The 25,003-nt window shown below is 44.8% G+C and overlaps 2 protein-coding genes across 2 annotated transcripts; both read right to left on the reverse strand.

The window, feature by feature from the left end:
- Nucleotides 1-541: 541 nt before the first annotated feature.
- Nucleotides 542-7,304, reverse strand: LOC307059425 (transmembrane protein 14C). The gene is made up of 6 exons (XM_079713384.1): nt 7,258-7,304; nt 6,133-6,202; nt 5,723-5,799; nt 4,801-4,902; nt 1,987-2,074; nt 542-1,065 (listed from the first exon to the last, which is right to left on the reverse strand). The coding sequence occupies exons 2-6, from the start codon at nt 6,153-6,155 to the stop codon at nt 1,011-1,013; spliced, it is 345 nt and encodes a 114-aa protein (XP_079569510.1). The 5' UTR covers nt 6,156-6,202; nt 7,258-7,304; the 3' UTR covers nt 542-1,010.
- A 2,418-nt stretch (nt 7,305-9,722) lies between these two features.
- PAK1IP1 (PAK1 interacting protein 1) lies at nt 9,723-20,754 on the reverse strand (the record flags this gene model as incomplete). The annotated part of the gene is made up of 10 exons (XM_079713385.1): nt 9,723-10,194; nt 10,344-10,467; nt 11,215-11,314; nt 13,140-13,237; nt 13,336-13,481; nt 13,877-13,929; nt 14,449-14,523; nt 14,598-14,718; nt 18,175-18,337; nt 20,671-20,754. 10 exons carry the CDS (start codon nt 20,752-20,754, stop codon nt 9,974-9,976), a joined length of 1,185 nt encoding a protein of 394 aa, XP_079569511.1. The 3' UTR covers nt 9,723-9,973.
- Between the last annotated feature and the right edge of the window lie 4,249 nt (nt 20,755-25,003).

Consider the following 25,003-nt stretch of genomic DNA (forward strand, 5'->3'; position numbering starts at 1 on the left):
AGCAGAAATTAACACACTGTAAATCAACTAGACCTCAATAAAATAAATTTAAAAAAAAAGGACCCTGGCAGACACGTCAAACCATGGCATACACAACAAAGATGAGAAAACTAGGACTCCTTTCAAGGAGCTTAAGCCAGTCCACAAAATTGTATATGCCTGAATTACATATTCTAAATCCAATCAATACCAGTTAGGATTGAGCTAAGAAGCAAATCTCCCTTTTCTTTAAAGAGGAGGAAACTAAAGTAAGGGGTACCAGAATGAGTTAACTCAGTGCTGGTTAACAACAATTTCATTTTTTTCTTTTTTTTCTCTTTTTTGGGTTACACAGTCCTACTAATCTTAGAAATCCAAGGCTCAATGCAATGCATAATCAAATAATAAATAACTTTCCTTCTTTGGTCTTTAAATTATTCAAGATGGGTAATTCCTAAATAAAATGTTAACAAAAACACCTTCATGCTCTTTTATCTTCTTGCTATTCACATCTCATTCTATGTTCTAGACAGCTCTGGCAACAAAGACACCGAAGAAAATATTATTTACAGTAAACTTTATTTCATTGATTTCACTTAACATAATTTCATAGCAGGTCTGTGCTCTAAGATAAGCAAAAGAACAGGTATCCTAAATCTCATTAACAGATCTTTTTCACACTGTTCCTCTGAGTAGGGTACAGGGTTTCAGGGGCCCCAATGGCGACACCTTACATTTTATCCCTGGAGATTTCACCTATAGATTCAGAAAGAACAGATAACACCAACATACAAGAATCAAACTGTACGCTTCTACTATAGGAAGAAGCTCTTGTGTTACACTCTACCCACCTCTTTAGGGTTGTAATGATAATAACTGACTTTTTTCTCTGCAGAGTTGGGTTTCTTTGGTTTGTTTTTGTTTTAAGTAAAATGTCAGAATATGTGAAAATGCTGTACTTATTTATCTTAATATGCTAAAAATAGTGAAAATTTTAAAATTCTTCATGAGTCCAAGCTGGGCCATGACTACTACTGATGGGGTTTACCCAATGCACTAATTCCAAGTTTGGCGACCATCAGCAAACTGTTCAAAGGAAACACATAAAAAAAAAAAAATCAGATAAAGAACAGCACAGGCACTTGACTATTTTTTGAGGGACTGGGACTCAGCAGGCCCCTCACAACTACATGGTGAGGAGGTGCCAAGGCAGAGCAAAGCAGGGATGAGCTCCCACCCCTGGAGGTGCCAAAGGAAGAACTCGTGAAAGGCAGTCCTGCACCGGGGCTCTGAAATCATACACGTGAGCTGAAGTTCCTAATCTAACAGCCAGTAATTCAAAGATGAGAAAACAAGGCTGGAGAGACCAAGGCCTCCCCAGTCATACAGGTCATCAGTGGTAGGTCTCCAGCCTCCCAGTTTACAGCTCTTGACCTTGGTCTATGCTGATTATAAATCATTATTCTCGACAGCATCATAACTATGATCAAAGTTGGGTAAGTAATCTTTTTCCAAAGCAGATTTAAAAAAATTCTACTTTGGGGGGTATCTTTATTATGCTTAAAGACTACATTTTTAAGAATAATCTGGTTTGGATTTTATAATTAAAGTTAATTACGATTGACGTTAAATAGGATTCAATCAGAATTCCCTTTCAGCAAAATTTTCAATAATAAAGAACACCTTACAACTAAGAAACATGGACCCCATGCTGAAAGTCACACAAACGGCTGCAGTCATGGCTTTGCACTGAAGCTTCCTCCACTGCAGAAAGGGGCCAGGATGGACCAGAGAGCAAATGTGAAAGCAAAACCATTTCCAAAGTGAACGAATGTACTTATTTCATTTTGACATTAAATCTGCTGTTTTTGCAGCCTTTCCTATTTGTGTATGAATTTAAATCACTTCAGTCGATGCTCAGCATCAGATATACTGAAACAAGTAAAATTTTGAATGTCTAAAGTGTTTTGGGCATTAAACTAGAACTAGCAATAGAGCAGAGGGTACCTGGCACCTGCAATTAAGCCTGCAGGCATAAATTTTCCAGAGTGGTAGAATCTCATTCCCATAATGCCAGCCAAGGTTCCAGATGTAACTGATGGAAAGATAAAAAGAGTCAAAGATCACTACATCTTGTACGTTGGAGGATGAAAATGCGGCCAAACTCCCACCCATCTTTCAAGGGCCCAGACCTCATCTCATACCTCCTCCTCCCCCGAGTTGGGGAGCTCCACAGCCACCCACGGTCAATGGGACCAAGTACAAACACTGGAATCAAAGGCTCTCAGTGTCTGAGCCCAGCCTGCCTTTCCAGCCTCACCTCCTACCACTCTTCAGCCATAAATTTCTTAGTTTTCTCCTAAATTGCTGTAGGAGAAAACTACATTTTTCCTATGCCGATGTTATTTACCCTGTGTGCTCTCAGGCTCTTCCCACTCGACATCTATTCAAATACCTACCACCTGCCATGCACTGCACCAGGTGCCGGGAACACAACTGTCATCAACAAGATCTCTGCCCTAACGGCGTTTTGAGTTTGATAGGACTAACTTGAAAGAATCACACAAGTAAAAACTTAGAAGTATAATCCGTGCTACAGGCGCAATTAACGCAATACAGATAACGTGATGAACAGGGGATCCAGCCCATTGAGGGAGAAGGACTTGCTGAGAAAGTGAAGATTGAGCCGCGATGTGAAGAGTCGCAATTAACGAGCTCAAGGGGAGGAAAGCAGGTTCCAGGCAGAGGGCGTAATATACGCAGGGCCCTGCGGTGAGCGGGGGCTGCTAGCCGTGGTGTGGCACAGAAACCGAGATTGAGTGAGGAAGAGGGCCACGGCCTACAGAGCCTCGAGGGCCACGGGACGGACTGTGGTCTTCTTCCAGAGAGCAATGAAAAGCCATTAAAAGATATTACGCAGAGGGATACATACAAAGAGCTGCGTTCTGCAAATATAACTGTGGCTGTACCATAGGGAACAAGCTTCAGGGAAAACAGAGAGGAGGTAGGGTACCAACTGAGAAACTTCCTCGGGAATGCAGGCAAGAGGGGGGCTAACTGGAGCGTGGATGGTGGCCGTAGAGGTAGAGAAGGGGGCAGCCTGGGATACGAGTTGCAGGTAGCGTTGACAGGACTTGCTGATGAATCAGACAGAGATGGAGGGGAGCAATGGAGACCCAAATGGAGGGAGGACAGCAGGAGACCAAGCGTGTGTGAGGACAGGAAGCCAGGTTTGGGCAGATGCCATGACACAGCTGAACGCTTTCAAGCAGGCGACTGGATATACGAGAGTAAAGCTTGGAGGAGAGAGAAATTTGTGAGTCATTTGTGTATCAGTGGTCATTTAAGACCTGGGCTTCAACCATATTGCCAAGTGAGAGAGTATAAGGAAGATTAAAAGAGCCAGGTGTTAAGAACCTTGGCTGAAATGGAAGACAGGTCGACAAAACAGACAAAAGGGAATCAGAAAATAAAAAGGAAAAACAAGAGAACAGAAAAGGGATTGGTGTACTGTGCTGAGAACAGCTAAAAGGCCAAATAAAATGAGGACTAAAAAGTGTACGCTGAATTCTGAAACATCCAGGTTCCTGGCAGCCTCAGGGAGAGCTATCCCCGTGGACTAACGGGACAGAAGTGGAGGCCGAAGTGGGTGGAGCACGTGAGGTGAGGAAGTGAAGATGTGAGTGTAATGGGTTTTTTTAAAGAGAAGTTCCTGAAGAGGAAGCAGAAGGGAAGCAACTGAAGAAAGCAGTGGGGTCACGAGAGGTGCTTTTTTTTTTTTTTAAATGGGTGAGAGGTGAGCACACCGGAGCATCAGTGTGTGGGATCCACCTGAGAGGCAGGATACGGGGAAGAGCTGGCGTCACTGATGGTGTAAAGCTCCGGAGAAGGTGAAGCAGTTGAGACCCAAAGCCTGGTGGAGGGACCAGCCTTGGAGACGAGAACCAGGACAGGGGAAGGCTTAGGGGCCGATGGCATGAAGGAGCCTCCACGTGACGGCTGCTGTTTTTTCTTCAAGTAGATGGTGAGGTTGTTCGCTGGGGTGTCAGAAAGGGGACAAAGGGGCCTGAGAGTAACTCTGGGGCTGCGAGAGAGCCGCCGAGCAGAGCCGAGAGCTGGGCGCTTCCTCCTTCCCAGCCCAGGCCGACTCGGACAAACCACTGTGACACGCCTGCTCCCTGTGAGGGCCAGAACTGCGTGTTTTCTCATCCTGTGGGTTTGTGGGGACAGCGAGGGGCCCACACACCCAGCAGGGTGTCTGACACAGGGTGGAGCTCAGGAAAAATGCACCAAAGCCACCCTGATAAGTTATCTTCCCCTTCCCGCACCCCTCACCGTCTGCGCTGCTCACAGGACACGGCAGCAGCTCCAGTCACGTTTTATGCCCCCGGTGAAGGTAAAGCCTCCCTGAAGGCAGGGCCTACATCTTACACACTTAGTTTACATCTAAAGGGCTAACAAATGATTTTCAAATGGAAAAAATGCAATACCGATGCAAACCTAACCCAGACACATGGTCCTTTAGTGATGCTCAAGCAGACGGTCTTCAGTGGGCAATCACAATGGTTAAGAGACACATGCCTGCCTTACACAAGTTTAACGCTTATTTCACTGGGTAAATCTACATTCATGAGGTATGAAAACCTTTCCATATTCTGTACATAAAAGACAAGTAGAAACCAGCACAAGACGCCCCCCACCCGCCCACATGTCAAAACTTCCCTAGGACTTGGCAGAAGCAGTAAAACTGTCGTAATGTGAAGAACCTGTCACACCTCACCAACCCAGGGATGCATCAGGGAGACACTGAAACTGACATACCTAAGAAAACCCAAATGTTCCTTGGATCCTGAGACAGCTGATAGGCACCGAGGCCCGCTAATCCACCGAAGAGGAGCCCGGCAACCAGGGACGGGACACTGCCTGGAGGGAAGCAAACACACAGCTGCATTGCAATGGCAGACACTCATCTCACTGACAGAATCCACCAGACCGCCCTCCCCTACAGAGGAAAACAGCAAAGAGAACGTCTCTCAATGCGGTTCAGGACCAAGGCATTCTCAACCAGGAAAATGTTTGGGGGAGTTTGCTATTTTACCAGAGAGGTCAGGGTCATACCACACGGGTCCTCTCTCCTCTAACAGGCAGGACACTTCCAGGGAGAAAGGAAGGGCTCCGAGCCAGGCCTGATTAACCCTGCAAGGACTGGAACTCTCCATGGGCAGGACCTTGGGCTCATCCCCAAAGGAAAGGGAAAGAGGGTCAGTGAGTTAAAAAATGATCCGGGGAGCAAGAATTCTGGTGTGTGTGATGGCGGGCGGGATGCAGGCAAGGAGTGGGGTGGAAACAGGCAGGTTCACTGACACACCTGTGCCTGATTTAACACGGAGACTTCAAAACTGCTTCTGCGAAGACTAGAGGTTTCCTTCTACTTGAAGAGCAGAGATGGCCCTCTGGGGTCAAGGCTGATGTATGGCAGGTGACGATAATAACAATCTACTACCATCCCTAACTGCTATCTTTATCTAAAGAGTCAAAAACAAGTGACTGGACAAGAAGCCTGGTGTAGCTCGGCCAGATAACCGCAAGGCAAGTGCAGCTACAGGGCTGATAATAAGCCTGCACTCCAGTGAGAGGGCCTAAAGCAAACCTGACTCCCAATAAGACTGCAGTTTGAGGACCCTGGGGACTCACTCTTCACCGGGAACGAGATTTTAAGAGGTTAAATAACTACGAACCATACCTGCTCTTGCATAGCCAATGATCCCGCCGGAAGCGACCAGTGCTGCATAGCCAAAGCCGAGCCAATGTAAAGGCACTCTGAAAACGGAGGAGTAAGAAATCGGTGCCAACCGTGTTTAAAACACAAAAAACAAACAAAACAGCATGGAACCATAGAATGGGATCAAAAAGGTCATCATTCCAGAACAATCCTATCACTGTATAAATGCAAATAAACCCCAGAGAGGTTAGATGACTTGCCTAGAGTCAGTGGCAGAGCTGGGACTCGAACACAAGTCCCTGGCCTACACGTCCATCCTCCCATAGCCCAAGTGGTCCAGCAGTCTTGGCTGAGCGCCCTTTTCAGATGATGAAAGAAACTGGTTTTGAAAAGCTCCTGACTATTCTCCCCCCATTTCACTGGGCACTTACAGTGGGCCAGAGTCCTTCTGCATTGTTCTCTTTCACTCCGTCCAAATGGAAGATCACACCAGGCCTGCACCTGCGGAGGAGGGGCTGGATCAGAGGTAGTTAACAGCACAGCTTGCTAGCAGCCAGGAAGCAGCGGGTCCAAGTTCCAGATCCAGCCCTTGGGAGCTAAGAAGAATGGGCAAGCCACCCAACGTCTCTAAGCCTCAGTTTCCTTCACTGTACCTACGCTGAGGATAGCAGTGGTACAAATTTCCTAGGGCTACTATGGGCATTAAATGGGATAATATGTAAAGGGGCTTTGCACAAAGTAACTGCTGAACAGATACCAACCGTTCTAGTAATAACCTAAATTCTAATATAACATAGGCCCACAGGACACTTCATTGACCAGCTCTGTACAGTTAATGAGCTAATCTCATCACCTATAACAAAACTATAACTAAACTGGAGAGTAAGCACACCTCCTGTGCCCTTAATTCAAGTATTTTAGTTGCCCTTTCTGGGGGGAAAGGGTGCTGCTTTTCACCCCTGCCCAAAGAATTGATTTCAATACTCAGCATCTGTAAAACTTTCAGACGGTTATTTAACTTTGCATCACTCATAGTTATTGTTAGATGGGGGCCAGGAGGAAGGATGAAATATACAAAGCTCAAGTCATAATTACGTAGAACACGACACCCTTGGCAAAGCAGGGTGAAACTCCTAATTTCTTAAAGAAATGCATCTGGTATCCAACGAGGCTAAGCTTGAAAATACATAACCTCTTCTGTTTAAATTATTGTCTTTACGGGGCGGGGGGCTTGGAATTGTACCACCGTCATTAATTCGACGTAACATTGGGTCACCGAGATTTTTAAGGAGATGGCCCAATAACATCTCCAGGACACTAATGACCTCGACGCTACCTCGGTAAGCATCTGCCTCAGGAGCTCAGGGTCTCCGCAGGATTCACAACCCACTTTAAGGAAAGCAGGAAACGAGGGACTACACAAGCACCCACCACGCAGCCTAAAGCCGCCTCCTGGATCCCAAGGACGAAGAGCAGGCGGCAGCAAAGCCTCTCAACTCATTTCTAAAAGTCAAAACAGGTGTAAAATACTAGTAATAATTCCAAAGTACACGAACCTCCTTCCCGAAGGTCTGCACTCGCCGACGAGGGTGCGCACGTCTACGAGCGGCGAGTCGCAGTCCTGCCGGAAAGGTCGCGGCGCTTTCTCTCCGTCAGGGGGCGGGGCTTGAGACAGGGGATGCTGCGCTCCCTGCGTCCCGGGGGCGGGACATGAGGCGGGGCTTGCGCCGGATAGGCCGGCGCGCGCTCTTTGTCCCCGGGTCAGGGAGTCGCCGAGCGCTCCGTGTATCCAGGGAGCTGGGCGCGGTGCCGGCCGTCCAGCACCCGTCCCAGATCCAAGCCAGCCTGGCCTAAAGCCGGAAGCCCAGGGTTGGAGTCTAGTTTTGCAAGAGGCCTTTGCGAGCTGGGCCAGGTCTGCGGTGAGGGTGGGGGCTGCCACCGATGGGGGGGAAGGGCATCCGAGGCTGGATTTTGAAGGACTGCATCAGCAGAGGCCCTATCACCAGGTGTCAGCCAGATGCAGGCCATCGGAGAGGACTGTCACTCTAGCCCGATCACGTTATTTGCCACCATGGGAAGGGACTACTTTCTATCTGCAGAAGATAGGGTGGCCACTAGACAGGCTAGACAGTGTGGCTCACTTCCCTCTGTTTCAGAGAGTGAGGCTACTTGAAAAGCATCTTAAAACGGGACAGTTGGGGGGCTTCCCTGGTGGCGCAGTGGTTGAGAGTCCGCCTGCCAATGCAGGCGACACAGGTTCGTGCCCCCGTCCGGGAAGATCCCACATGCCGCGGAGCGGCTGGGCCCGTGAGCCATGGCCGCTGAGCCTGCGCGTCCGGAGCCTGTGCTCCGCAACGGGAGAGGCCACAACAGTGAGAGGCCCACGTACCGCAAAAAAAAAGAAAAAAAAAAAAAAAGGGAGGCGGGGGGACAGTGGGTGAGTTACATTTGCAAGTACCTCTGCGATGCCCCCGTGGCCACACGTTATCTCCACTCCCACTCCATATCTGCTTCTCTTCCCTGCGTTTCCTGCACCACCATTCACTCAGTTGCTGTAACAACAAAATGTGGGTGGGTGTCACGTTTGGCATCTCTCTTTCATCCCCTACAAGTATCAATAAGAATAGATCTTATATATACAATCTTGAGTGAAAAAGCAAATTGCAGTGCATTGGCAACTGAAAAAAAAAAAATGCACAAGGAGACAGTTGTGAGCTAAGTTTTATTGGGGGCTAAATGAGGACCATAGCCCCGGAGACAGCCTCTCAGGTAGCTCTGAGGAACTGCTCCGAAGAGGTGGTGGCTGGGGGATGAGTCAGTATATGTGCTTTTGGTAAAGGGGGTTGGGTGCCCTCAAGCACACATTTTGACAGAAGGTTGGTGCTAGTCACAAGGAGCAGGTATCTCTGTTAATGATTTTAGTGCTTTTCTAGATGTGAGAAGATGCAAGAAATCGGGCTCATAAAACCTTCCCCTGAAAATATCTAACTCTCTGAAGGCCTGTTCTGCCAGTTTTTCCCAGAGCACGGGGTGCCTCATTGCTGATCTCCAGCCAGAACTCCTTTCGGGGTGTGTGGAAGGTCAGTGAGTGCAGTGGCCAGGGACCTAACCCTTGTAGAGGCAGATGGTGAGTGACAATTTTTTGTTGGCAGCATACATACTCTGAAAGAAGACCTTCCACTTACAGCAACTCCTACTTTTCAGATATCAAAAGTGAAGTCTGTGTTTACCACAGCTGATTCTAACCAGCTGAAGCTGATAATGACTAAGAACTCTGAGCAATTCCACTTAGGCCAGACCCTCAACAACTTAATGGAAGACTCTCCTGAAAAAACAATGACAGGGGCTTCCCTGGTGGCGCAGTGGTTGGGAATCCGCCTGCTAGTGCAGGGGACACGGGTTCAAGTCCTGGTCCGGGAGGATCCCATATGCCGCGGACCAACTGGGCCCGTGCGCCACAACTACTAAGCCTGTGCTCTAGAGCCCGCGAGCCACAACTGCTGAGCCTGCGTGCCACAACTATTGAAGCCCGCGCGCCTAGAGCCCGTGCTCAGCAACAAGGGAGGCCACCGCAGTGAAAGGCCCGTGCACCACAACGAAGATTAGCCCCCGCTCGCCGCAACTAGAGGGAGCCTTCGCGCAACGAAGATCCAACGTGGCCTAAATAAATAAATTTTATCATTTAAAAAAAAGTGACAGGACTTGCCTTAACCAGCTGGGATGATTTAGGGATTCATTTCTCCCTATGCAGATGCAAGCTTCAAACCTTAGTTAAGCCCACCATGATCCTCCCCCTGCCTTTTAGACTTAAAAAAATTGAACCACAGAGAATTACTTACCTATAGTCCTAGCCCTTGGTTGAGCTATTATTTGAAGTAAGCTGTCCTACACCCTTAACTCTACCATAATGCATAGTTTCATGTACACTTAGGAGAAAAATCTGAAAAACAATTCCTTTATCTACTTCTGGTAAAGAAATGTGTTCAAGATTTTGTATTATTTTAAGCTATAATATTTTGAGAAAGATCTTTATTTGCCTTACACAACAGTAAAAATTATATATTACACATTAACGTACTATATATTGCCATGATATATAATTAATAAAATATTGCCTATCAAAAAGTTTTACCACTGTTTAAAAAAACAAATTCCTGAAAGTGATTTTTAAGCTGTACATTTTCTTCAAAAGAAATTCCTAGCTTTTACTCAGAAAAAAAAAAAAAAAAAAGTACATTTGAAAAAGTTTTTCTCTTAGGAGAAATCTGGGATTCACTGCATCATTCCTATTTTCTTCTTTTTGCTCTTCTTTTTTTCTAACATTTCTGCTGTTTTCCTCTTCTTGGTTGACACCAGGCTGCTTCCTTTTGTTGGCTTATTACTGTCACCAGTTAAACCGCATTTCTTCGTGTCAGGTTTTAGCTGCCTTTCTTCCTCCTGGACTTCACAGCCAGATTTCTTTTTATTCCTTTTGGACTGTTCTTGTTTACTTACTAAAATACAAGAGACAGTGCATTTAAAGACTGTTTTTCCCTTTGAAATAAACACAAGCCGACAATAAAGTCATCTGGATCTCCTCCACTTTAAAGATTCAAAGAGAGAGCAGATTATTTAGTTTCTGTAAACGATCAATTTCATTTACCAGGAGGTGGTTCTACAGCTGGAAGCAGGCTTTCTTTTGTGTCTGTCACTCTGTCCAGCCACACTCCAAGACATGTCAGCCTGGCATTAGTGTTTACTTCACACAGCAAAGACGGGGAAACCCCCTAAAACAGGAAAGGAAATTCGTGATAACATAGAGGTATTTTAAATAATTACTTTCATTTTTTCATAAACAAGTTACCTTAATTTAAAACTTACACTGTATTTTGAGTATAAAATATACTGCCTAGAAGAAATTTATTATCTTGATTCATGATTGGTTTGACTAAATCCTTCACAAGTGCCAATTTCTAAGAAGTGCTCCACTAAGGAAAGCAACCATTTTATCGTGGTCATTTCTGGGTTTAACAAAGAACTATGCACAAAGTAGGTGCTCAACAAACCACATTCACAGAATGTGTTTATACGAGAATGAAGAATAATAAACCAAGAATCTGTAAGAGGGAGACTACAAAGGGAATTTAAATTTCCAATTATCTGTTTCAAAACTATTGTTAGTTCTACAACTGATCAAAAATTCCCCCATTTTTTCCCTTAGTAATGGCACTATTTTTATTTAACAAAATCTTACAGAGAACATCAATATACAAAAGAGAAGAAAGTAGTGCTTCTCTGATTTAAAGAGCAGGAGTTCTGGAATCCTGCCAGCTCAGACTCGCCAATACCAGCTCCTGAGTGCTGCGGAACCCTAACTTTAAAAGCATGAATGTCAATCATGCCTGGAAGAGATTTTAAAAGTTTAAAGATCTATGCCTTATGACCCTTAAAAGAAATTCCACCTCACTTAACTCAAAATACTATTGACAGTAAGACTCGCATTCAGTGTAGTTACATTGTGCTGAGACACTGACCTTGTCCTCTTTGAGCTTCCACATTTTGATGAAACCATCACTCGACGCTGTAACAATAATATGATGCTCTGGAGTTTCAAAACTGAACATGTCTTTTACCCTAGGATAGAAACAGTAACACCATAAAAGACCCTTTCTTCCAGATAGTATGATACTGCTAGAAAGCTTCTATGCACAGTCTCTTGACTTTTCAATGCTTCAAGTATTTCCAAACTTCTCAATGAATGGTGCCTAAAATTTAACACGCTTCACGCTCCAATGAGTTGGTGAGTCATTTTCAGGGTCTATATTCCAAGATAAAATTGACTGTCAATGATACCTTAAGAAAAAGTTGAGAAGATGGTGACAGATAACTATAAATAATCAGATTATCATAAAGGAAATAAAGATACTTAAAGCCCCTGACCTCAGGAAACTACAAGGTCAGTACCGAGAGAAAAGACAACAGAGACGACCCGAGGCCTCCTCCTCTGCATCCGTTTTCCTTGTCCGCAGTGCCGCCACCCATAGTCTAAGCTACTATCATTTTCCTTCTGGACTACAGAGTAAACTCATCAGCCTCGCTGCTTCCATTTTTACCCCCTAACAATTTTTTAAAAAATCAAACCATGTTACTCCCAGTCTTAAAATTCTACAAAGCTTGGATCTGCTTTAAAATAACACGGGAGAGGGAGGAAGTGGTGGGACACAGATGAACCAATATCTACAAAGGCACTTAGTATGAAATTCAAACTCCTCCCCGTGACTTGCAAGGCCATGCACCATTTGGTTCACTCTGACCCAGTCCCATGGGTCTTCTTAGCTGTTCCTAAAATACACCAAGTTCTTTCCTCCCTCAGGGCCACTGTGCCTACAGTTCTCTCCTCTTTTTAGAAATAGCTCCTTTATCCCTAAGGTCTCATTCCCCCTTCCCTGATCAGCCTATCTAAATAAGTTACCGGTGTTATTCCCAAATCATAATACCCATTTCCTTCCTGTTACAATTACCTGCTTGTTTATCATCTCTCTGTTGCCCCACTACAAGATAAGAGCCAGGAGTGTGCAAGCTCTTGTTGCAGTATTTCATTATGGATGCTCAGTGAATACTTGTTAAATGAATGAATGGCCAAATTTCACAAGTGCTATACGGCCTTGAAGAATATGTTCATTTCCCAATACAGGGGAAAACTAGGGCCTGTCTAATGATTGCAGTATTCTGAGTATTTACAAAGAGAGATTTCTTAAAGCTGAACTATTATTTAGAAAATAAAAACTAAGAGTTGTCTGAAACATAAAAGAACATGCAAATAAAACACATTAAAGTATAACCATCCATAATCGACTTTTTCAAAATTACAGTGGAAACAGCAGAGGCAGAGGCAGACAGAACTGGGTTGACTCCCAGCTCCAACACCTAACAGGGGGGTAATCTTGGTCCAGTTACTTAACCGTTTACTCTGAGACTCACATTTACCCCCAGAGATACAGTGAGGAAGAAATAACAAACTGGCACAAGACAGACACCAATATGTCATTTATCTCTCCTGCAGGAAAAACAAATAGTGTAGAAAGGCGCTAGAAGTGGACAAGGAGAATAAAGTAAAAGGACAAGAGTGGCCAGGGGCAGAGCTCAAGATTGTTTAATTGTTTTTCCCTGTTCAAGTATGGATTGAGGATTTCAGGCCTCAAGTCTAGTGAAATTATTGGGAAAATAAATATCTTGTGCAAGTGACTAGTCCTGATGACAACTTCACCACTTTTGTATCACTCAGGCCAAGACAACAACATTCCCACTATCCTCTTAGGTTCCAGAAATCATATATATGTAGATATGTCCGACTATGTCTACGGTCGTTCATAAAAAACATATACCCTGCTTTATGAAGCTATTGCATTTGTAAGAGACTCTACACGTACATGCACACAGAGATTAGTGAAAAAAATACCTGTTTTCATGAGCTTTAAATTCAGAGAGGCACATTAGTGAATCACAGTCAAAAAATCTTACAACCTCTTCATCTCCAGCCACTGCAAGGACAGATTCCTAGGAGAGGAAAAACAGAATACTATCCAGAATGTCATCAACAATTCCAACCAGCACCACACATACTAAACTCCCATCACTGATTTCCCATCACTTACTGAAAGAAACGTAACAGAAGATACTCTCTTTTCGTTTGTGATGGTGCCACTGACGGATGCAGTGTCAAGCTGATAGACATCTATTTTGTTCAGTATGACAACTACATATTTCTCTCCTCTTGGGGACCATTCCACTATGTGAGCATCTGTAAGTTAAAAGCACAAAGCTGTTGTATTTCATGAATAAAAAAAGAAACTGATCAGGGTCATAATAAAAATAGCAAATATTTACACTGCATTTTCACATCCATTATCCCATTCAATCTTCACAACAAACTTATAACACGTATTTTGTGAGTTAAATTGTAGACAATGAACTGGTTCAAAGACTCATTAAGGTCATACAGCTGGAAGGTGGCAGAGCCACGCCAAGAATCCCAATCTAAAGTGGGAAAAGAAATTAACCTAAAGCATTTGCTCTCAGAGGGAACCACCACCATGCACAAAAATAAATGTATATGTACATGCTCACAAGAACGTGTGTGTATATACATTCACATCCCATCAAATTTTCAAATACATTTCAAACAAAAATACTCACTTTGTTTTATGTTTTTTATGAATGCCGATCTTCCTTCCACAAGATTCCATGTTCTGCAAAACAGGAAGCTCATTTACAGCATGATCACCAACTCTGACCAGGTATAAAGGTAAGTTTAAGGAAGACTCAAATGAAAATTTACTAACCACTTGGCTATTCAGAAGAACTGCCTTCTTTCTTACAGCACCACGTGAAATATTATCAAGCAAGATTAAAACTCGCTCTGTTCCCACAGCCCTTTCCTATGTATGCTGAGTCCACTGTATTTTCAAAAGGTTTCACCTCCTAAAACTCTTCTTTTTAGGATCACCCTCTACTTCACAGCTTACGACTGCAATGTAACTTGCATGTCTGAATATAGAGCTTGTCATTTTTTTTCCATTATGAAAAGGTTCACTAGCTTTCAACCTCTCCCTTGTGTCAAAATATCATCAAATGGCTGACAATGTGAGACAATACAGAAACAGAATCTAATTACTATAGTAAAAGATGTCCCAGGGGTGGGTTCTGGTTATACTTGGAGAACAAAGACCACAGCTTAGTAAAGGTGCTCTTGGGCCTTCAGGACTTACCTTAATGTCTTATCTGTACCCACAGACAGGGCCAACTTGCCAGACGGGTGAATGGAAAGGAAGGTCACATGTCCTCTAAAAGGAAACCGACAGTTAGTCCCCAACTTGACTGGCACCTAGAGACCACCGATGGGGAAGTCTAGACTCACTTGTGAGCTTTAATCGACTTCAGGCACTCCCATTTCTTTGCATCCCAGACACAAATGAGGCCGTCCTCTGCCCCGCTGATTAAGTGCCTGTTGCCGTGGAATTTCAGGCAAGTTATTGTGCCTGTGGAAATACCAAGACAGGCAGAATTAACATTCATTTTGAGTGCAAACTCCATTTCTGGTTTGAAGGCTCTGCTGCAGTAAGAAAACATCCAGTATATTAATATTACTGAAATATGCCTTAAAGTGTCGGGTGAAGAAATTAATTTGTTTTTCATCTAAGATCATACAGCCTCAAGCCTATGTAAATATTTTCAGCAAAGAGTTTCTCTAGTTGTAGATACAGGTTTGAACTAACCAGTTCACTTTCTTGCTTTACATCCCCATAATTATAAATTTCAGAGACGGCTGGCTAGGATAGTTTGAGCAGAAGTCAAACAAAACTAACCAGCTAATCCAGGGAACAAACCAAGATGTACAGCCATATGACTTCTACTTTCCAAACAGTGAATTGGCTACCCAACCATCCATAGTGCAGTTATTATGCCTTCAGAGCTATTTCTGATTTGACTTCTACACAGTTCTTATTCACTGTCATAAGAATTTATTACAATTTCATAAAACATTACACTCTCTAATTATGACTTCTGTATTCTCCTTCCATGCTTAACAAATCTTCCTACATCTTTTCAACTTCTTTACAAAACACTGCACTCCCTTCCACTCAAAGTGAAGCCTGGATCGCCCACGAATTTCCCCTACAGCGCTCCTCAGATATCAAAAGGCTGGAGCGAGGTGAGGCGATGGAAGAACCCAGTACTCAATCTCCCAAATCAGTCCTCAAGTAAGATTCCTTATCCTTTGAATTCTGTGTCACCCAGCTTAACTGCCCTAGAGTTGAGGAGTCAGCAAACCACTGCCTGCCGGCCAGATCTGGCTGGTGGCCTGGTTTTGTAAATGCAGTTTTACCGGAATACAGCCACGCTCACTCAGTTACAAAATGTCTACGGATGCTTTGGCACGGCCGAAGTGAGTAGTCATAACAGAGACTGTACAGCCGCAAGGCCTAAATATTTACTACTTTGTCCTTCTCAGAATAAGAGTGTGAACCCCTGGGTCATTATTGTCCATCTGCACACCTCCTGGTCAATCCTTTACACTGCCCTTTATATTGAAAGAGCCAAAGATCTGTGAGGAATAATTCTGCACCCCCAAAAGCACTAATAATATGTGGGCTTATGGACTCCCTTCCCCTCAAAGCGGGAGACTGCAGCCACCTTGCCCATGTTTTCCTCCGTCCCTCCTCCTTCTCATTTGGGAATTTTGCTTTCCCACATCTGCTCCTTCTTTCCATGACTCCATCTGTTCCCTGGAAAAGAGCTTATCTATTACCAACTGTTAGAAAAACAGGATTTGTACCAGGAATGAAGGAAATCAGGAGCCCTATTTCATTCATCCCCTATCCTAACTCTAAGTCCCTTCTTGTTGAACACCTGTACCGATGGGTTTGGACACACCAGACTTGTTTAACTTATTTCCTCCAAGCCTAAGGGAGAGAGGAGGCTTCCTTGTATGAACTGGGATTAGGAGACAGAGAGGAAAAGGAACGCACGTTGAAATCACTCAGAGCCGAGCTTCTGCTGAAAAGCGAGACACCTGTCAAAGTAGCTAAGGACCATCTAATATAAGAAAGACGCTGATCACTCTAAATTGACTGCTAGAAACCAATGCTTGGTGTGGAACTTCTGAAATATATGAAAGATAGTGTAAGAAAAAGGGTACCTGTCTTTATTTGCCTTTCATCGCAGGAAACTAACTTGCTTGGCTGAGTTTCCTCAAACTAAGTACGTATTTAAGTGATTCTACTACCTTAAGTTCTTTCTTCCTTTCCCTTTTCCTTCTGGAACACATGTGAAAACCCCCCTTCTCTGTCCCCTAGGAAAATGCAATGAAAACAGCACATGATGTTCAATACTGGGGAAAAAAATTACCTGTTCAGTCTTTCTGTCCCTTGGTCCTCCCATTACCCCGGTCAACTGCACCATTGGCGTGGAAAACACAACCGCGGTTTGCGGATCAGCCCCCTGACGTCCTCGACGCCAGTAACCTTCGCCTCCTCTGTATTTCGTCCCTCACCCCTACAGCCTGGACACTGTTACCACCGAGAGCTTTTCCACATTAACTCTACCCTCTGACCACAGCCTCACATCGTCCCAGCCCTTCTTCCACTCACAATCCACCTGCTTTTTTTCACTCTGGAGATCTGCAGACCCTTGACACCCTATCTTCTCTAGGCTGACAACCTATTCTTTCTCCGAAACCCTCAATTCCCTTGTAAATCGATCCGTCTCTTGCACACATCAAGTAACCTTCCTCTCTCTCCAGAAATGTCTGTAGCTTACTGCAAACAGATGCTAGTCCATCCACAGCCACCAACTTCAGTCAGGCAGGCCCTCATCAGTCCTTTACTTGTTCCTGGCACCTCTCCAGGAGAGGTATCCAAACCACGAGCACTTTCCTCAGCGCTGCTGTCTCCTTCTCATTCAACCCCCAACCTCCTCCATGCAAGGGCCCCCGAGATCTGGCCCCAACTACTTCTCCAGCCACTCCCACCTCCATTCCAATCCTCTCATAATAGCGAGCTCCTTACAGCTCCCCAGACACAGCAGTGGTTAAAAATACAGGCTCTACGGACTTCCCTGGTGGTCCTGTGGTTAAGAATCCGCCTTCCAGTGCAGGGGACGCAAGTTTGATCCCTGGTTGGGGTACTAAGATCCCACGTGCCACAGGGCAACTAAGGTCACATGCTGCAACTACTGAGCAGGCAAGCCACAACTAGAGAGCCCACGGGCCACAACTACAGAGCCCATGCACCCTGGCGCCTGCGCACAACAACTAGACAGAAGCCCACGCGCCACAGTGAAAGGTCCCACATGCCGCAACAAAGATCCCGTGTGCTGCAACTAAGACCCGACGCAGCCAAAAAATAAAATAAATAAATAAATAAATTTAAAAAAAAAAAAAAAAAAAAAAAAACGGGCTCTAGACCTAGGGTCAAGTTCCAGTTCCAGTGTTCTGTGACTCTGGGCGAGTCATGTAACATCTCTGATGTTACATCTAGGCTTTCTCTTCTGCGAACTGACGATACAATTATACCTTCCCGGCATACCACTGGTACCCGATGGCCCTCAATAACATTGGCTCTTCACATGATGCTACCACTTGTGCTCGTCACACTGCCTGCTCTGCCTGGAATGTCCTTTTCTCCACCCTGCAAGTCTCACCTAGCCAACAACTGATACTTTTCTTATAAAATCATGCAGGTGTCATTTTCAGGAAGTTTTCAATGAAAGCTCGCTTCCTCCTCCTTGCCCTCTAGACTGAGTTAAGTGCCTCCCTTCTGTCCCAATACAGACTGTGAATAACTTAAGGACAAAGAACCACATTTTTTCCATTTCTATATTTCCTAGCACAGAATCTACTACGTATCAGACACTTAATGAATTGTTCATCTGAAGTCAAACTGTAAAGTAATAATACCTCAACATTATTGTCTTGAAGAATACAGTGTTCTTACCATTGTGATGCACTAGAGCCCCATGATCTATCTTCTTTTTCATGTCATAAATGTGAATGGTTTCATCTTTGCTCCCAGTGACTACAAAACGGCTACTGACAGCCACTGCTGACAAGGAGGCAGTGTGGGCATGGTGAGTGAAGTCGGCCACAGGAGTCCATTTCTGCTAAAGAGTGATACGTACAGTCAGTGCCATGCCACGATCATATCATAGTTCTCTACAAAGAGATAAGTGGTTTCACGATCTATGAAAACTCTCAATGGATCCTACAAATGGAGAAAAGACTATGCAATGAAAGGTAGATTCACACAAACAATCTGAGAATTGAATAAGGAAGGTAAAGCAGGAGATGGGAAGGCATCGCTGAGTATCAAAACCATTATGAAGACTGGGCTACAGGGACTTTAAGGTCCCATCCAAATCCTTAACTCCTTAATATGTTTACTTAGATGTGCCACTTCCATACCATTCATTCACTCAAATGTCCAAATCTTGATTTGAATTTATTCACTCAAATACTGAATGACTACTATGTGCCTGGCACCATTTTAGGCAGGTGATACAGAGCAGTGAACAAAAGAAACAAAAGTTCTTATCCTAAGGGAGTCGCCATTCCTGTGGGAAGGACAGACAAGACACAATATGATGTCACAGAGGTAAGTATCAATATAACAACGCCTATAAAGAAAAACGAACAGGATTTGCATTAATACCAACATAAGCCCTAGAGAATGACCAATGATGAGGTCTTGAGAACTCTATGCTTGCTGCCATGGAACTTCTGGATTGGGTAAGTGTGACTGGTTGAGTGTGAAGGAGGATGGCTGAATACACACACACATACCCCACAAATTAAGGGAGATGCATCAAGAGGTACTAGCAAAACAAATAAACCAACAAAGAAAAAAAAATCACCAGACTTGTTTGAACACACTTAAGATGTGTTATTGCAAATTAATTCCTAAAAACGACAGCAGGATAGTCCTTCCGTCAATCGGGACCCAGGGGGCCTCTTTTGAGTAAAGGTACAACATTCCTGAAGAGCTGCTATGGCCATAAATCAAAGAATAACCTTTGCTTGTGCATATTACAGAAGGAAGGCTGGTTATCTGGAATATTGCCTGACTAGGTTTAGAAGCAGTACTGGGTAATGGTTAAGCGCTTCAAGCATTAGAGACACCTGGGAATTTGAGTCCGAGGTCTGCCACTTATTAGCTCTGTGGTCTTGAACAAGTCGCTTAACCTATCTCAACTTCTGGTTCCTCATCTGTAAAATGGGAATAACTGTATCTGCCTCAGAGGGCTGCTATGAGGACTACTCTGTGTCTGGAACATGGAACGCAACATAATTACAGAAAGAACACAATCAGTAGCATCATCTTTTTTTTTTTTTTTTTTTTTTTTGCGGTACGCGAGCCTCTCACTGTTGTGGCCTCTCCCGTTGCGGAGCACAGGCTCCGGACGCGCAGGCTCAGCGGCCATGGCTCACGGGCCCAGCCGCTCCGCGGCATGTGGGATCCTCCCGGACCAGGGCACGAACCCGTTTCCCCTGCATCGGCAGGCGGACTCTCAACCACTGCGCCACCAGGGAAGCCCAGTAGCATCATCTTTGAGTATTGAAAACACGTACCTTTCAGCCAAAGGCAGATTAACCACCAGAGTAGAAAACAAAATAAACAAAACTAATCAGTCAAGTCATACACTTCCAATTTTCTAGTTAATTCAAGACTGACACTTTGACTTCTTCATAAACAAGTACTCAATGAAATAGGTTTCTGGGAAATACCTAGGACTGCTTAGGGGAAAAAAACAGCACAAGACTAAAAGTTAAGGGATCTTGCTTCCAGTCCTAGGTATGTCCTATCTGCTTGACTACTGCTAATTTACTTAACCTTTTAACGCACACACCCAGTAAAATTCGTACATTTTGTTGTAATTTTTCTGCACGTGTTTCCCTCCCTCATCCTCTCCTCCTTATGTCGGGAAGATCTCCAGGGCAGGATTCATGTCTGTGGCTTCTCTGCACCTTCACTGCAAGTACTGGCCTCACCGTAAGGGCCCAATAATGAACTGGTGTCACTTTATCTGTGAGGGGTTTTTCCGGATTTAGCTCAAATATTTTGTAAAATACCGGAACATAAATTCAGTGAAAGAGCGAACTGTTCTTTCATTAAATCCTGAACACCTCACGTGCTGTCAACTTGGATTCATAATCTACGGCCCACTGGCCCGTTTGCAGAAATGCCAGCTTCCTTCGAAGTAAACTTCCTTCGGAATGTTTACTACGAAAGACATACATCTTCTCGTAGTATGAAATGCCTTCTCCGTGTTTTAAAAGGCTAACGTGTATTTTAAGTCTCCTGAGCTTCGTCACCGAATCCCTAAGAAATCAGACGGTACGCTCCCTTGCTGCACTGTTTACCTCGGCCGTGTGGGAACCAGACCCGACGGCGCCCGCCCCACCCGCGACGGCCCCTCCCCGCGCGGGCTCTCACCTTATGGTCGCCGCTCGCCTTGGGCTCCAAGTGTACAGCAAACCCAAAAAGGACCTGCTCGTAGCATCCAGCTACCAGCTCCATTCAGCAGCGAACGCGCCTCCTCCTTGAGGCAGGCTCAGCGCAGACCGGTAGTGACGAAAGCGGATGCAAGGGGGAGGAAGGGGTCCTTCCTGCGTCGGCGTTCGTTTACGTCAAGACCGCGGGGCTGCCTTTTAGGCGACTGCATCCGTGGGAGGGATTTCAGGGCTAGAAGATCACGCGGAATTTCCAAGAAGGGAATAAGGAAGGACGCCCCATGACGAGATTCTCATTTCAAGGAGGAAAAAAAAAAAACCTGGGGACTAGCAGGCATATTCTAGGGAGCCTTGAGCTAGGCGCTTCTGAGGCGAGTGGGCGGGACATCCTCTGCGGAAGCCCCTCATTTCCGGGACGTCTACGGAAGGGGCGGGGGAGCCTCCGGCTTGGGCGGGAGGCGTAGAGGAGGCTTGGTGTTGCCGCGCAGTTGGTCAATGTGGACCCCTGTCTGTAGCGGGCTGTGATAGCGGGACAGGAGTTAGGTCTCCTTGTTGTGCAGGAAGCCGAGGAATGAACTTTTCTCGCTCACATTCTCTAACGGGGCAAGGAGGGGTGGCATTTAGGGTTCGTCGTTATCAGAGGAGTCCGATTCCCTCGTTCCCGCGCGGGCCCGATAATCTCGTCCTGCACACCTTTCCTTGCAGCTCGGTTATGGCTTGTTGAACTCTGGGGGCAAATCGGCCAACGTTGTGGCACATCCTGGGGAGGGAGGAGGACCCTTTACTCGAGGGGAGTAAAGACATTACTTGAGGACGAACGGTATATAGTCATCCTTGGTCAGGTTCCAGAAAGAAATCGCATTTATTTCCGTTTCACCACCTCCCCCAGGTTAGGTGCAGAGTCAAACGTGAATAAAAGCAAAGCCCTAATTGGGTTTGAGATTTTCACGAGATACGGAGATTCAGAGATGTGTTAGGACAGCTTCGCACAGACTTAACAATAGAGTAAATCTTGGAGCGTAAAAATAGTCTCGTGAACGCCCTAGCGGGTGGATATGACGCATAGGAGGTTGACACATAGGTTGGTGTCGACCTTTCAACCCCCATATGGATTGTAACACATCCTATAGCTCTTAGACCCTCTTGTCTCTGAGGACATTTGTTTACCGGTGTTCTGAATCGTCAGTCCGTGTTTTACTCAGGTTTAGTTTTAATTGATGCTGGTTTGGATACCGTAGAAATGATTTCATTTTGGTTGCTTTGGTTGTCACTGCAGCACAAGGGAAGCCCTGTCTTCTGTGTGCTTTGGCGGCTCCATGTGTAAGGACTCCTCAGGCACTGAAATGCTGAAGTCCAGCTCATTCTCAGCCTCTTGAAAACCAGTCTAACTGTTTGACAATAGAGGCACCCATGAGAGAGAGTGCGGGCTGGGTCCCAGACCACCGCAATGACGTGTCACACGAGTTCTTTGTTTTCCCAGTGTATATAAAACTTAGGTTTGTATTATACTGGAGTCTATTAAGTGTGCAATACCATTATGTCTTAAAAATGCATATTCCTTAATTTAAAAACACTTTATTGCTAAAAAGTGCTAACCATCATTTGAGGCTTCGGCAAGTCCTAGTAGTAATAGCAAAGATCCCTGATTACTGCACAAGATAGAATAATAATGAACAAGTTTGAAATACTGCGAGAATTACCAAAATGTGACACAGAGAGACGAAGGAATCAAACGCTGTTGGAAAAATGGTGCTGACAGACTTGCTCCATGCAGGCTTGCCACAAACCTCGATTTGTTTAAAAAAAAAAAAAAAAAGCAATATCTGTAAAGAACAATAAAGCGAAGTGCAAAAAACGAAGTATGCCTGTAATTCCTTCCCTTTGGGCTAGTTATCTCATTATGTTACCAAAACACACAAGTTGTTTTACTATTTATTTTCCTATTTACTGCTTGTTAGTTCTTCTGGTGGTTCTTCCACCAGAGTACCACTAAAGTCAGGAATGTGAATTGCTGGAGTGGTTGTCCCCTGGGCACGGTACAAAGAATGAGTAAGCAGGAGCTTCCCTGGCGCAGTGGTTAAGAATCCGCCTGCCAATACAGGAGACACGGGTTCGAGCCCTGGTCCGGGAAGATCCCACATGCCGCGGAGCAACTAAGCCCGTGCGCCATAACTACTGAAGCCCGTGCGCCTAGATCCCGTGCTCCACAAGAAGAGAAGCCACAGCAATGAGAAGCCCACGCACCGCAATGAAAAGTAGCCCCCAGGCTTCCCTGGTGGCGTAGTGGTTGAGGGTCTGCCTGCCGGTGCAGGGAAGCGGCTGGGCCCGTGAGCCATGGCCGCTGGGCCTGCGCGTCCGGAGCCTGTGCTCCACAGCGGGAGAGGCCACAGTGGTGAGAGGCCCGCGTACCGCAAAAAAAAAAAAAAAAAAAAGAGTAGCCCCCGCTCGCTGCAACCAGAGAAAGCCCACGCGCAGCAACTAAGACCCAACACAGCCAAAAATAAATAAAGAGAAAATTTTTTTAAATCAGTAAGCAGGACATTTCTTGAAGTCTCATATTTTGTCTTTAAATGTGTGACTTTTTACATATCTTTATTTTAATGGGAAGTCATAGTCTCTTATCCGAAAGGAAAAAAAACACAAAAACTTTTTTCTGAAACTGTGTTTCAAAATCATGTGCTTTATGTATTTTGTTGCTTCTGAAATCCCCCTGGTGCCCTGCCTCATTACCCCAGCAAAGTCTCAACTGCCGTTTGAGAAGAATTAGTTCTCATTTGAAATTAATTTTAATGTATCACGATAACAGGATAATTACTACGGTCAGCATCTTTTGCCAGATTGTCACATTTTATTTTTTTTATTAATTTTTATTGGAGTACAGTTGAGTATCTGTCACATTTTAGAGAATAAACTTGTGGGTTTTGCTCCAACCAGGATTCTTTTAGAATCTAGTTGGTTCTAGAATGAAAACCATAATGCAAGCGACATAAACATAACTCAAAATGGTTTACTCCTTTCCTTGCTTTCTTTTTTTACTGTTAAAAATTAGTGAAACCAATCATAGAGCTTAGAAGACCTTAGAGCATCTAGTCAAGGGGTTCCTAATCTGGCGGAATTCATGGATAAGTTTTTGGGCTTCTGAATGCCCCGAAATTATATGCAAAATTATGTATGTACATTTATGGAGGAGAGCATTGATAAAATTTTATTACATTTTCAAAAAGATTAGTGCCTCTAAAGCTAAAATACTCTAATCCAACCTGAGTTTATAAACGCTGAAGTAGGTCCAGAACTCTTTCCACACACCTAAGTAACAGTAGACCCTGGTGTTGCTGCTGCCTTTTACGTTTCCTTGGGCTCGAACGCTCTCTTTAACAGAGAAGAAAAGTGTTTTTGCATTGTCTAAAGAAAAACACACAATACAATATCATGTATCTGCTCAACTGGATTCAAACTGAGCATACTTCCTGCCAAACCTCCTGTTCTCTTTCCAAACTCAGGATGTAAAAAGCCATTCAATCTCATTCTTGTGAAAACAGCAGTTGCCAAGAAACAACCAACACTCCAGGGATCATTAACTCTAAAGCGCAACAGGATTTCTAGTTTTGCATTTAAATTATTGATAGAAAAGCTTCTTCCACTTGAGCCATGCATTGATTTATTCATTCACTCAAGAAATATTTATTGAGTAGCTGCCTTTGGTTCTCTAAAGAAAAAAGAGCCAGTTTTCCTTTTGGGGGGCGGTGGTGAGGGTGGTGATAAGGTGGATATACTGAGCTAAAAGCAAGATACAGTGGAGAGAAATCGTCCCTGTTAGAAATATCACGTGCGTCTAACATTCCCTCTTAGTTACCTTCTCTTCACAGTGTGACAGGTAGCAAGTCTGTTAAATCTGGGGACTCTACCGAGCTTGCATGTGCTTGTATTCTCAGAGGACTTTGGTCTCCTCTGCGCGTGGAGCAGAGAGGGCTGCTTCCCCTGGACACCAGCCGGATAGAAATTTGCTTCACCTGCTTCATGGGAATAATCCCGGTGAGCTGTGAGAGGTTTGCACTTGTGGCTGAGATCAAGGAAAGATTTGTGAACTCTTCCTTGTCACCATCATCTAAAAATCGCCTGAATGTCCATCTTCATCTCTGGAGCCTTGCTCATGGCCTTCGGTGCCCCGGATCCTGCCGCCTTCCTGGGTGGGTTCAACATGCCCTATTGACCTCCCCTACGACCCCAGCCTCCTTACCACCTTGTCTGAAGGTTCAACTCCCACATTCCTTTCCAACTACAGCCCCACCCCTCTCACTCATTCATAGCCCAAATTC

The sequence above is a fragment of the Hyperoodon ampullatus genome, assembly GCF_949752795.1.
Source record: "Hyperoodon ampullatus genome assembly, chromosome: 10".
NCBI classification, from domain to species: Eukaryota; Metazoa; Chordata; class Mammalia; order Artiodactyla; family Ziphiidae; genus Hyperoodon; species Hyperoodon ampullatus.

What these genes read in the sequence shown, in the direction of transcription:
- LOC307059425 (XM_079713384.1), bottom strand. Translation starts at nt 6,155, where the DNA reads ATGCAGAAGGACTCTGGCCCACT. An exon ending in CAGAAGGACTCTGGCCCACT is followed by an intron (nt 5,800 to 6,132) that starts GTAAGTGCCCAG and finishes CTCCGTTTTCAG; the next exon opens with AGTGCCTTTACATTGGCTCG. An exon ending in GGCTTAATTGCAGGTGCCAG is followed by an intron (nt 1,066 to 1,986) that starts GTACCCTCTGCT and finishes TCCTTTGAACAG; the next exon opens with TTTGCTGATGGTCGCCAAAC.